This window comes from Procambarus clarkii, chromosome 53, assembly GCF_040958095.1.
Source record: "Procambarus clarkii isolate CNS0578487 chromosome 53, FALCON_Pclarkii_2.0, whole genome shotgun sequence".
In the NCBI taxonomy this organism is placed as follows: domain Eukaryota; kingdom Metazoa; phylum Arthropoda; class Malacostraca; order Decapoda; family Cambaridae; genus Procambarus; species Procambarus clarkii.
Window position 1 is genome coordinate 16,410,873 of NC_091202.1, and position 12,314 is coordinate 16,423,186.

Below are 12,314 nucleotides of genomic sequence, written 5' to 3' on the forward strand. Positions count from 1 at the left end.
TATATTATATATATATTATATATATATTATATATATATTATATATATTATATATATATATATTATATATATATAGATATATTATATATATATATATTATATATATATTATATATTATATATATATATTATATAAAGATTAATATTATTATATATACTGTGTGGGTGTACAATATTATAGGCTTCAGATACCGTTTATTAGCCCTAGGATGATTCAGTTAGGATTAGCAACTTACATACAAAACCTTTTTCAATTTGTCCAAATTCAATAGTACCTAATTCTACATTGTGATAGTCTAGCATGTCAAAATATGTACGATGGTTTACATCGTTACTGTAAGTACTATCTAAACAGGAGGACGGGCTGTGATCAACGAGTCTAGAAACGATACAACGAATACCAATCTTTATCCTTGAATGGTACTCCGATGTATCGGGCGTCACAACACAGCTGGGCTGGTGGGGCTTACCAGGCTTGGTGGGGCTTCGCCTGCGTTTACTTGGATTCTGCTGGGTTAGTTTGGACTCACCAGGGTCCGCTTGGCCTCGCCTAGGTTCACTGTGACTCACCGTGATGGGTAGGGGGCAGCTAGCTCTCTTGAGGCAACAAAGCCTGTCTATATTAACCTTAGAATACCTTGGCCTGCCTGATTACCTGCCATCTTTAACGATAATATGTTTAGTTCTTCGTCTTGAGAAGAACTAATGTTCCCGCTCTCCTGTTGGTCTCCAGGTGCGCGCTGTTGCCCAAATGTTGCGTTGTGATGGGTCGCATTTCTCACTACTACCGTACACTATTTACCTTCATATACCTACAGCAAGTAAATACTTTACAGTATTATGTTATCCAATTAAGAAAATTTCGGTTGTTGGAACCACAGCTTAGTTGGTCTGACTCTCCCACACCTGTTGCCCGGATGTAAAGGTAAAGAACGGATGTGTAGCGAGTTTTAGGGTAATGATAAACAAATTCTGATCCGTTTCTATAGAAATCAATTAATCTAAAATTGTGCTCAGAAAGGATTCGAATGAGACCTTTGAGTCTTGGAATATATATCAAGACTTATTGAGGCAGTGGGGGATGCTGGCGGGTGCCTGGAGGTCTTGTGCCCGTTTCAGCTTCTCCATGTTCTCCAGCAGTAGGGTTTTGGAGGGCTCCTGCCCGTGCGCCGTCAGGTAGTGTCTCCAGGCGCGGGTGTAGTCGCCCTGGCGGGGGAAGAGAGAGGGGCAGCATTAGGATTTACGCAAGGAAATGCTAATGATTTTTGTTTTCCCTGTTTCTTATAAGTGATGGTGGAGACGGTGCCTACAACCTCCCTGTGCGATGCAGGAGATTAGTAAAGATAAGGAGCTCTTTATTGGTCTAGGAACCACAAACACAATAATGATCTTGTGTCATTGCACAAGGGGGCATTAGGTTCCAATTTGCCCAAATGTGCAATAAATGAAAACTCGTTCGATTTCAATCAAACTTTTTGACAAGTTGTATATGAAAAGTGTTTCATCTGGTCCAAGTTTTAGCATCGAGCAAAAATAGAAAGGGATTATAAAAATACTTGAATCAAGTGTCAAATTTATACCAAAATGGTCAAAAACGATTATCAAACAAAAGTATCAACTGAAATCATATCTATGACTCTTTGCTATCACAATAGCATATATTAAAAACAAATATTATAATTAGTTTAATTGGAAAAAAAAATTAAGTTAAAAGAAAAAATTATTTTTTTCCATTATTTTTTTTTATCGACCGATTTGCATGAAACTTATACACCTGACTGCACGTAAGCCTATCTGTAAGGGTGCCAGTTTTGGAGAAAAGTGGTTGATGTCAACCTCAGCCACAGATTTTGGAACCTTAGACTTTATTATTTGCTTTTTTTTTCAATTGACATAAACGTTCAAATAACTTTTTCATTTTTTATTCAATTTACATGAACCTTACACAGTATATGTAGAGTACATGTTTCAAAATGTTGTTAATAGCTTTTTTCACAAAGTTCATTTATTGATTTTATGATAGCAATAAACATGACATATTTGCATAATTTTGGGGGGGAACTTTGAAAATTTGTATTAGGAAAACTAAAGATGTTTTGGAAATTATCTATCAACATATTCTATATTATATGCTAATGTGTCAGAAAAGTGTCATAGAATAATTATATCTGAAACGTGTGCTTATTTATTCAGACTTGAAAATGTGTGAAAGTCGTTGAAAAAATAAAAAAACAAAAAAAAAATCCCTTTCTATTTACGCTGCAGTACTGAAACTTGGGACAATTGCAGCCCTTTTCATATACAACTTGTCAAAAAACATTGGTTGACATTGAACATTTTTTCCAAACCAACCTAATGCCCCCTTCAATTGAATTCAAGATGCAATGCAAGTGGTACTTACTAGATACAAAAATGCTTAGTGTCTGGTTATTCAATAGTTATAAAACTAATAATTATTTGATATCTATATAATATTAAACTTTCTCTAATGCTTTCGAAGCCGTACATAATTTACTCTCCTATAGCCTGTCCAAAATTTTGAGTTGACATATAGATTCTTGACTGGAGCATTGCCCAATAGCTTTGGAATTGATTAAAAACGGCGAGCCTTGACTAGTGTGTGCTAGTGATGGTTTGGAGTGCCGTGGGGAGCCACGCATCACTCTCGGTGCCTCAGTGGCTGAGAGCGTAAGGTGTTGTTCCCCTTGGCACCTTAACACCAGCGCAGGTGAGTGTAAAGAACCCACAGTATAGTAACTGAACTCTTGAGAGAGCCTTAAAGGCTCATCAGTTCGGTCATAAGTGGGTCATAACATCACAAACTACTCCAAGTACTTACGAAAGTGTACATCTTTCCTCAATCTTTGACGGTTTTGATTACATTTATTAAACAGTTTACAAGCATGAAAACTTCCCAATCAACTTTTGTTATTGTTATCAACAGCCTCCTGGTGCTTCGGAGCTCATTAAATGTTTAATTATTGTAAACAAAGCCACCAAAGACTGAGAAAAGATGGACAGGTTCGTAAGTACTTGCGTAACGGCTTCGTGAATCTGGCCCCTGGAAGTGGGTTTAATGTGGCATAACATTACTAAAGCTTACTTTGAGTCACGATAAACGAACAGTATCTATACCACAGCTTAGTGCAAATATGGAGATATAAACAGTGTTAAGGGAGCCAGTGGTGGGAAGAAAGTTTGACATGAGCATTATTAGGAGTTGAAGAGGGAAGTGGAACAGACCTTAGCATGGTAGAGGGCCCCCAGGTTGATGTGCGGGTGGGTGAGCGTCGGTTCCAACTCCACTGCTAGCAGGTAACTCTGCCAGAATATAATATATGTGTACATGTATCCTGGTGTAGTATTTCCTTTTGCAGTATGTGTCACTTCTTGAGGTATTTCATTATTAATTTATTAATACCGTCGGATACCTTAGAACATTTTGGTAACCGTGAGAAACTGCTGCAGAGTCCTAATAATGCTCACGGTATGAAAGATCTTACCTGGGCGGCCTCATCTACGTTATGTCTGTCGTTGAGGAGGTCTCCATAGTGGGCGTGGAGACGGGCGCAGAGGTAGGGCGGCCTCGAGCAGTTGTGGGCGGCTTGTTGGGCGAGAATAAGGGCGTCTTGGGTGCGGTTGGTGTGGGTGTAGAGAAGGGAGAGCTGGAAGAGCGCCTCCTGGTGGCCGGGGGACTGGTCGAGCACTTTCTGCAGCAGCTCTTCGCTCTCCAGGTAGCTCCTCTGCTGAAGCTTCACCCGCGCCTGCGTCAGGAGAGAGGAAGTAGCAAGAATCAGGAAGTAGTCAGATTCACGAAGCAGTTACGCAAGCACTTATGAACCTGTGCATCTTTTTTCAATCTTTGGCGGCAATAACAACAGTTGATTGGGAAGTTTTCATGCTTTTAAACTGTTTAATAAATGTAACCAAAGATGTCAAAGATTGAGGAAAGATGTACACGTTCGTAAGTGCTTCGTGAATCTGGCCCCAAGATGACAAGCGTGGACGCCATGCACCACCAAGGGGGCTCAAATCTACATATAATCCGTCGGTAACTTTAGTTTAAAGTTTGCGCGCCAGCATCCGTCTCTATGCTTTATTGTTTAAAAACGCAAGACATTTATTTTGTCGGGAAACAGGCTCGGGGGCCATAAAAGTTTGATGAGACTGACAGGTATGACGGCGAGTCAGGCCAAACGTGACCTCCTGTCAAGACCACACGTGACCTCCTGTCAAGACCACACGTGACCTCCTGTCAAGACCACACGTGACCTCCTGTCAAGACCACACATGCGTTCTGTCATAACTCAAAAGCGGAGATGACAGAATTATGTCTCCGACTGATGAAAATGACTTCTCGTAATATGACATATTTGTGTGACAGAATGTTTGTTTAAATAGATGTGCTCACCTTGATGTGCTCACCTTGATGTGCTCACCTTGATGTGCTCACCTTGATGTGCTCACCTTGATGTGCTCACCGTGATGTGCTCACCTTGATGTGCTCACCTTGATGTGCTCACCTTGATGTGCTCACCTTGATGTGCTCACATAGATGTGCTCACATAGATGTGCTCACCTTGATGTGCTCACATAGATGCGAACATATCTAGGTGAACACAATCCTAACCCTCGTCCTTTGAGCATTGTTTTAGTTCAGTGCATTGATTCAGTTGCACACGAATCCGTAGGTAATTATTTGAGTTAGATAAATACAGAACTTTGTGATTAATTACAGCTGGGTACAAGACCGTGGCAGAGTGCCCTAGTGGGGGGCACTCTGACGATTTACTATAAAACCAGGAAAACGGCCAGCCTACTCATGAGAAACTCTCCAGACACAAAGCAGAACGCTTTAAAAGAGACTAACGTCGGCTATGCCTTCAAATGCCCTCTTGGGGACTGTAAGCCTCAAAAAACAGTATATAGGCAAGACAACAACATCTTTTTCCAGGCGTTTAACGATGCATAAGCAACAGGGCTTCATTAAGGAACATATAATCTCTTCCCACAAACAAACCATCACCAGAGAAATCTTAGCAAACAACACAGAAATCATCGATAGATACAGCGATAGCAGGCGGTTTGACGTCTGCGAGGCACTACACATCAAGAAGTCAACACCAGCAATCAACAGCCAATTAATGCACAACTATATTCTACCCACTTCAAGACTCCTCTCCAATATAGAAGCATCAAGAAATATGGACCAATAGGCTTTCTACAATTACTTCCATTCAATACCCATTGTTTCGTGTTCTGTCTTGTGTTTGAATTTAATACCCATTCAATACCCATTGTTTCGTGTTCTGTCTTGTGTTTGAATTTAATACCCATTCAATACCCATTGTTGAAAATTTGTTTTCACCTCATCCACCTCACCCAAATGTAGATAAAAACTCGAAGATGTGTAAGCTCTATTCAGTTTCAGTTGTGTGTTTGTAAACTAAAGTCTTTGAAAATGTAATAAGTTTTACGAAACGCGCTCAAGTGTCGCGTCAGACTAGAAATAAAAATGAATTTTGGAGAATTGATCTATGAATTACCATCAACAGTGAAAAGAAACGTAAGAAAGATAGAGAAAATTCGTGTTAGAATTATTAATCTTACTTTTTCGGTCATATTTAATAATATATGTATACAGGAAAGACTGCTACCAAAATATACTAATATAATATATATATATATATATATATATATATATATATATATATATATATATATATATATATATATATATATATATATATATATATATATATGCGAACAAGCCTGAATGGTCCCCAGGACTATATGCGACTGAAAACTCACACAAAGTTTCACAAAAGAGTTTTCAGTCGTCATATATATATATATATAAGTAAATACAGATTGTATTTACATGATTGTATTTACGAGGAATATACATTGTATTTACATGATCCAAAACATCACACGTTACCCCGACCAAACCCACCACCTGAACATCACTTTTTAATAAATGAATAAAACCTACTACACTTTTTTTCCATGAAACATTCTTGTAGAATGAATGCATCTCACGCGCCGGCAAACACGGTACTTCGCAGCTAGTTTTGAAAGCTGAAATTCTAGCCACAATTCAGGGTGAAGGTGGAGAAGGTCAGAGGTTGGTCTGGACGCTCGCGGCGGGCTGACGCTGGCGGCGGGCTAACGCTGGCGGCGGGCTGACGCTGGCGGCGGGCTGACGCTGGCGGCGGGCTGACGCTGGCGGCGGGCTGACGCTGGCGGCGGGCTGACGCTGGCGGCGGGCTGACGCTCGCGGCGGGCTGACGCTGGCGGCGGGCTGACGCTGGCGGCGGGCTGACGCTCGCTGGAATTGCATGGTCGTTGCGAGTCATGCTTGGTGGGAATGGCTTTCATTTTGACCAAATATGACGTCTAAAGAATTTACTAAGGGTAAGCGTAAGATAAATATGATGTCAAGTGAGAGTGGAAACGAAAATGAGAGAGAGAGAGAGAAGCAGAGACAATGAGACAGAGAGAGAGACAGTCACTAAGACAGAAAGAGGACACACACACATGCACACACACACACACACACACACACACACCCACACACACACACACACACACACACACACACACACACACACACACACATTTTTTCCCGGCCAAGGCGGAAACAGATGGACAGAGTTTTTTTCACACTGGTGCCCCTGTTATCTTAGCGGTAAATAGGTACCTGGGAGTTAGACAGCTGCTACAGGCTGCTTCTTGTGTGTGTGTGTGTGTGTGTGTGTGTGTGTGTGTGTGTGTGTGTGTGTGTGTGTGTGTGTGTGTGTGTGTGTGTGTGTGTGTGCATGTGTGTGTTAGAGAGAAATCTGTGTAGTAGACATAATAAAGAAAAAAATAGATTGATTAGAAAAGCGTGGTTCAAGACCTAATAGCTGGATTCTGCAGGCACACATAGTAAATACAAATCTCAACTACACCCAGCAGTGGGTGAAGCAGAAGGCGGGTTAACTCACCAGGTATATGAAGCAGAAGGCGGGTTAACTCACCAGGTACATGAAGCAGAAGGCGGGTTAACTCACCAGGTACATGAAGCAGAAGGCGGGTTAACTCACCAGGTACATGAAGCAGAAGGCGGGTTAACTCACCAGGTACATGAAGCAGAAGGCGGGTTAACTCACCATGTACACGGTGGAGGAGAGCATGTGGGGATGGCGGGTGAGGACGCTGGTGAAGGTAGATTCAGCCTCCTCCAGGCGACCAGTGTTGAGATACAGCTTCCCAAGACTCTCCCCGATCTCCGCCTCCCAGTCCACCGCCAGCGCCCTGTACAAGGAACCACCACCATCATTATCCAGGGATGAGAGAAAGGTAGAGACTGGTAGTGTGGGAGGTGGTAGTAGTAGTGGTGGTATTATAGAGGTCAGCAGTAGCTGCTCTGCTAGTTATTCTTTGGCGATTACTGTTGTTGTTTGTGAAGTGAAAGTAATCAGTGTGGGCTGTGAATGTGTTGCCTGATTGACTGCGGGTTGGTGGTAGGTCTGTGTCTCGGTGAACGGTGGAGAGAGATTGAGGGGGAAGAGGCGGAGACAGATATTTCTTTCCAGGACGGGGGACCGACGTGAACGGCAGGGGCATTTCCCTAACATTTAACTTGAACAGTGAATAGGAGAGAACTTCACCCTGTCCCAATAGTTTGTATCATCCCTCTCTTCCTTTACTACGATCTGTATCTTCCTACCACCTTTCCCTACAGCCTGTATCTCTCTACCTCCCTTCCCTACAGCCTGTATCTCCCTACCACCCTTCCCTACAGCCTGTATCTCCCTACCTCCCTTCCCTACAGCCTGTATCTCTCTACCTCCCTTCCCTACAGCCTGTATCTCCCTACCACCTTTCTCTACAGTCTGTATCTCTCTACCTCCCTTCCCTACAGCCTGTATCTCCCTACCACCCTTCCCTACAGCCTGTATCTCCCTACCACCCTTCCCTACAGCCTGTATCTCCCTACCTCCCTTCCCTACAGCCTGTATCTCTCTACCTCCCTTCCCTACAGCCTGTATCTTCCTACCACCTTTCTCTACAGTCTGTATCTCTCTACCTCCCTTCCCTACAGCCTGTATCTCCCTACCACCCTTCCCTACAGCCTGTATCTCCCTACCACCCTTCCCTACAGCCTGTATCTCCCTACCACCCTTCCCTACAGTCTGTATCTCCCTACCTCCCTTCCCTACAGTCTGTATCTCCCTACCATCCTTCCCTACATTCTGTATCTCCCTACCATCCTTCCCTACATTCTGTATCTCCCTACCTCAATTCCCAACAGTCTGTATCTCCCTACCTTCCTTCCCTACAGTCTGTATCTCTCTACCACCCTTCTCATAGGATGTATCGTCGTACACAACATAATGTTCACTGTTCAAGAATGGCTTCCCTGTGAGCTTGTGTTCAGTGTTACGTCAGGAACTGTGGTCCTTAATGTGGAGACGTGTTTTCAGGTTAGGCAAGTTTCCCTTGCGTGGCCCTCAACATAGAGTGACCAGGGAAATGATTTAGAAAATGTTTTGTTAATTGCTTCTAGAGAATTAGTCAAAATATTAACCCAACAGGCACGTATGAAGTGACGATGTTTTGAAATGTCTTGGAGATGAGTAGACGAATAAGTTATGACTTATCAAGTCGTAACTTAACTAAATCAAGTCGGTTACGACTTATCAAGTCGTAACTTAATAAGTGTTCGTATCATATTTTCTTTATATCATGTTCGGGGTTGGGATTTTTAGTCTTAATTTCTCGTTTTATTGTATTGATTCATTCATATATATATATAATATATATATATATATATATATATATATATATATATATATATATATATATATATATATATATATATATATATATATATAACTTTAGAACACTTTCCCACCAGGAGACTCGAACTCGTTCGAGTTCGAGTCTCCTGGTGGGAAAGTGTTCTAAAGTTGTATACTTGACTCTCGTGTTTAGGAGAGTTGGGCATATATATATATATATATATATATATATATATATATATATATATATATATATATATATATATATATATATATATATATATATATATATATATATATATATATATATATATATAACTGAAAACTCACACCCCAGAAGTGACTCGAACCCATACTCCCAGGAGCAACGCAACTGGTATGTACAAGACGCCTTAATCCACTTGACCATCACGACCGGACATAATGAGGTGATAGCCGAAGCTATTTGAACCACCCCACCGCCGGCACTCGGATAGTAATCTTGGGCATAGCATTTTACCAAATCACCTCATTCTTTGGGGCACACGTGAGGAACACAAATGCGAACAAGCCTGAATGGTCCCCAGGACAATATGCAACTGAAAACTCACACCCCAGAAGTGACTCGAACCCATACTCCCAGGAGCAACGCAACTGGTATGTACAAGACGCCTTAATCCACTTGACCATCACGACCGGACATAATGAGGTGATAGCCGAAGCTATTTGAACCACCCCACCGCCGGCACTCGGATAGTAATCTTGGGCATAGCATTTTACCAAATCACCTCATTCTTTGGGGCACACGTGAGGAACACAAATGCGAACAAGCCTGAATGGTCCCCAGGACAATATGCAACTGAAAACTCACACCCCAGAAGTGACTCGAACCCATACTCCCAGGAGCAACGCAACTGGTATGTACAAGACGCCTTAATCCACTTGACCATCACGACCGGACATAATGAGGTGATAGGTGATTTGGTAAAATGCTATGCCCAAGATTACTATCCGAGTGCCGGCGGTGGGGTGGTTCAAATAGCTTCGGCTATCACGACCGGACATAATGAGGTGATAGGTGATTTGGTAAAATGCTATGCCCAAGATTACTATCTGAGTGCCGGCGGTGGGGTGGTTCAAATAGCTTCGGCTATCACCTCATTATGTCCGGTCGTGATGGTCAAGTGGATTAAGGCGTCTTGTACATACCAGTTGCGTTGCTCCTGGGAGTATGGGTTCGAGTCACTTCTGGGGTGTATGTTTTCAGTTGCATATTGTCCTGGGGACCATTCAGGCTTGTTCGCATTTGTGTTCCTCACGTGTGCCCCAAAGAATGAGGTGATTTGGTAAAATGCTATGCCCAAGATTACTATCCGAGTGCCGGCGGTGGGGTGGTTCAAATAGCTTCGGCTATCACCTCATTATGTTCGGTCGTGATGGTCAAGTGGATTAAGGCGTCTTGTACATACCAGTTGCGTTGCTCCTGGGAGTATGGGTTCGAGTCACTTCTGGGGTGTGAGTTTTCAGTTGCATATTGTCCTGGGGACCATTCAGGCTTGTTCGCATTTGTGTTCCTCATGTGTGCCCCAAAGAATGAGGTGATTTGGTAAAATGCTATGCCCAAGATTACTATCCGAGTGCCGGCGGTGGGGTGGTTCAAATAGCTTCGGCTATCACCTCATTATGTCCGGTCGTGATGGTCAAGTGGATTAAGGCGTCTTGTACATACCAGTTGCGTTGCTCCTGGGAGTATGGGTACGAGTCACTTCTGGGGTGTGAGTTTTCAGTTGCATATTGTCCTGGGGACCATTCAGGCTTGTTCGCATATATATATATATATATATATATAGGCCTACTGTGGCTCACTAAAAATAATACTGAAATAGACCAAAAGAGGATGAGAAGGGCGTACCTTTTGTAAAGCTCGTTCGAGTTTTCTGGTGGGAAAGTGTTCTAAAGTTGTATACTTGACTCTCGTGTTTAGGAGAGTTGGGCATATATATATATATATATATATATATATATTAGTATATTTTGGTAGCAGTCTTTCCTGTAGACATATTTTATTAAATATGACCGAAAAAGTAAGATTAATAATTCTAACACGAATTTTCTCAATCTTTCGTACATTATGCTTCACTGTTGGAGGTAAATCAAAAATCACTTCTCCAAAATTCATTTTTATTTCTAGTCTGACGCGACACGGGCGCGTTTCGTAAAACTTATTACATTTTCAAAGACTTCACAAATACACAACTGATTAGAACTTGCGTTTCCCTGATTTTATATCTACATTTGAGTGAGGTGGGAAGGGTGATGTGGCATTACATTTGAGTAAGGTGGGAAGGATGATGTGGCATTAGAGGATATTAATAGGGTATTAAAAGTATCAACACAAGACAGAACACGAAACAATGGATATTGAATAGAAGTGTTTGTAGAAAGCCTATTGGTCCATATTTCTTGATGCTTCTATATTGGAGCGGAGTCTTGAGGTGGGTAGAATATAGTTGTGCAATAATTGGCTGTTGATTGCTGGTGTTGACTTCTTGATGTGTAGTGCCTCGCAAACGTCTAGCCGCCTGCTATCGCTGTATCTATCGATGATTTCTGTGTTGTTTACTAGGATTTCTCTGGCGATGGTTTGGTTATGGGAAGAGATTATATGTTCCTTAATGGAGCCCTGTTGTTTATGCATCGTTAAAACGCCTAGAAAGAGATGTTGTTGTCTTGCCTATATACTGGGTTTTTTGGAGCTTACAGTCCCCAAGTGGGCATTTGAAGGCATAGACGACGTTAGTCTCTTTTAAAGCGTTCTGTTTCGTGTCTGGAGAGTTTCTCATGAGTAGGCTGGCCGTTTTTCTGGTTTTATAGTAAATCGTCAGTTGTATCCTCTGATTTTTGTCTGTAGGGATAACGTTTCTATTAACAATATCTTTCAGGACCCTTTCCTCTGTTTTATGAGCTGTGGAAAAGAAGTTCCTGTAAAATAGTCTAATAGGGGGTATAGGTGTTGTGTTAGTTGTCTCTTCGGAGGTTGCATGGCTTTTCACTTTCCTTCTTATGATGTCTTCGATGAAACCATTGGAGAAGCCGTTATTGACTAGAACCTGCCTTACCCTACAGAGTTCTTCGTCGACTTGCTTCCATTCTGAGCTGTGGCTGAGAGCACGGTCGACGTATGCGTTAACAACACTCCTCTTGTACCTGTCAGGGCAGTCGCTGTTGGCATTTAGGCACATTCCTATGTTTGTTTCCTTTGTGTAGACTGCAGTGTGGAAACCTCCGCCCTTTTCCATGACTGTTACATCTAGAAAAGGCAGCTTCCCATCCTTTTCCGTCTCGTAAGTGAAACGCAGCACGGAACTCTGCTCAAATGCCTCCTTCAGCTCCTGCAGATGTCTGACATCAGGTACCTGTGTAAAAATGTCGTCAACATTCCTGCAGTATATGGCCGGTTTCAAGTTCATGTCGACTAAGACTTTTTGCTCGATGGTACCCATGTAGAAGTTTGCAAACAGGACACCTAGGGGAGAACCCATAGCGAC

At 42.1% G+C, this 12,314-nt stretch overlaps 1 protein-coding gene across 1 annotated transcript in view; it reads right to left on the reverse strand.

Annotated features, from left to right (window-relative positions):
• Nucleotides 1-980: 980 nt before the first annotated feature.
• The window catches only part of LOC123751156 (protein O-mannosyl-transferase TMTC1-like), a 130,454-nt gene continuing 119,120 nt past the window's right edge, over nt 981-12,314 (reverse strand). Inside the window, exons 6-9 of the mRNA XM_069304670.1 lie at nt 7,153-7,297; nt 3,502-3,762; nt 3,242-3,319; nt 981-1,204 (exon numbers count right to left, since the gene is read on the reverse strand). Coding sequence (XP_069160771.1) covers nt 1,055-1,204; nt 3,242-3,319; nt 3,502-3,762; nt 7,153-7,297 — 634 coding nt within the window. The 3' untranslated portion in view covers nt 981-1,054. The remainder of the gene's footprint in view (nt 1,205-3,241; nt 3,320-3,501; nt 3,763-7,152; nt 7,298-12,314) is intronic.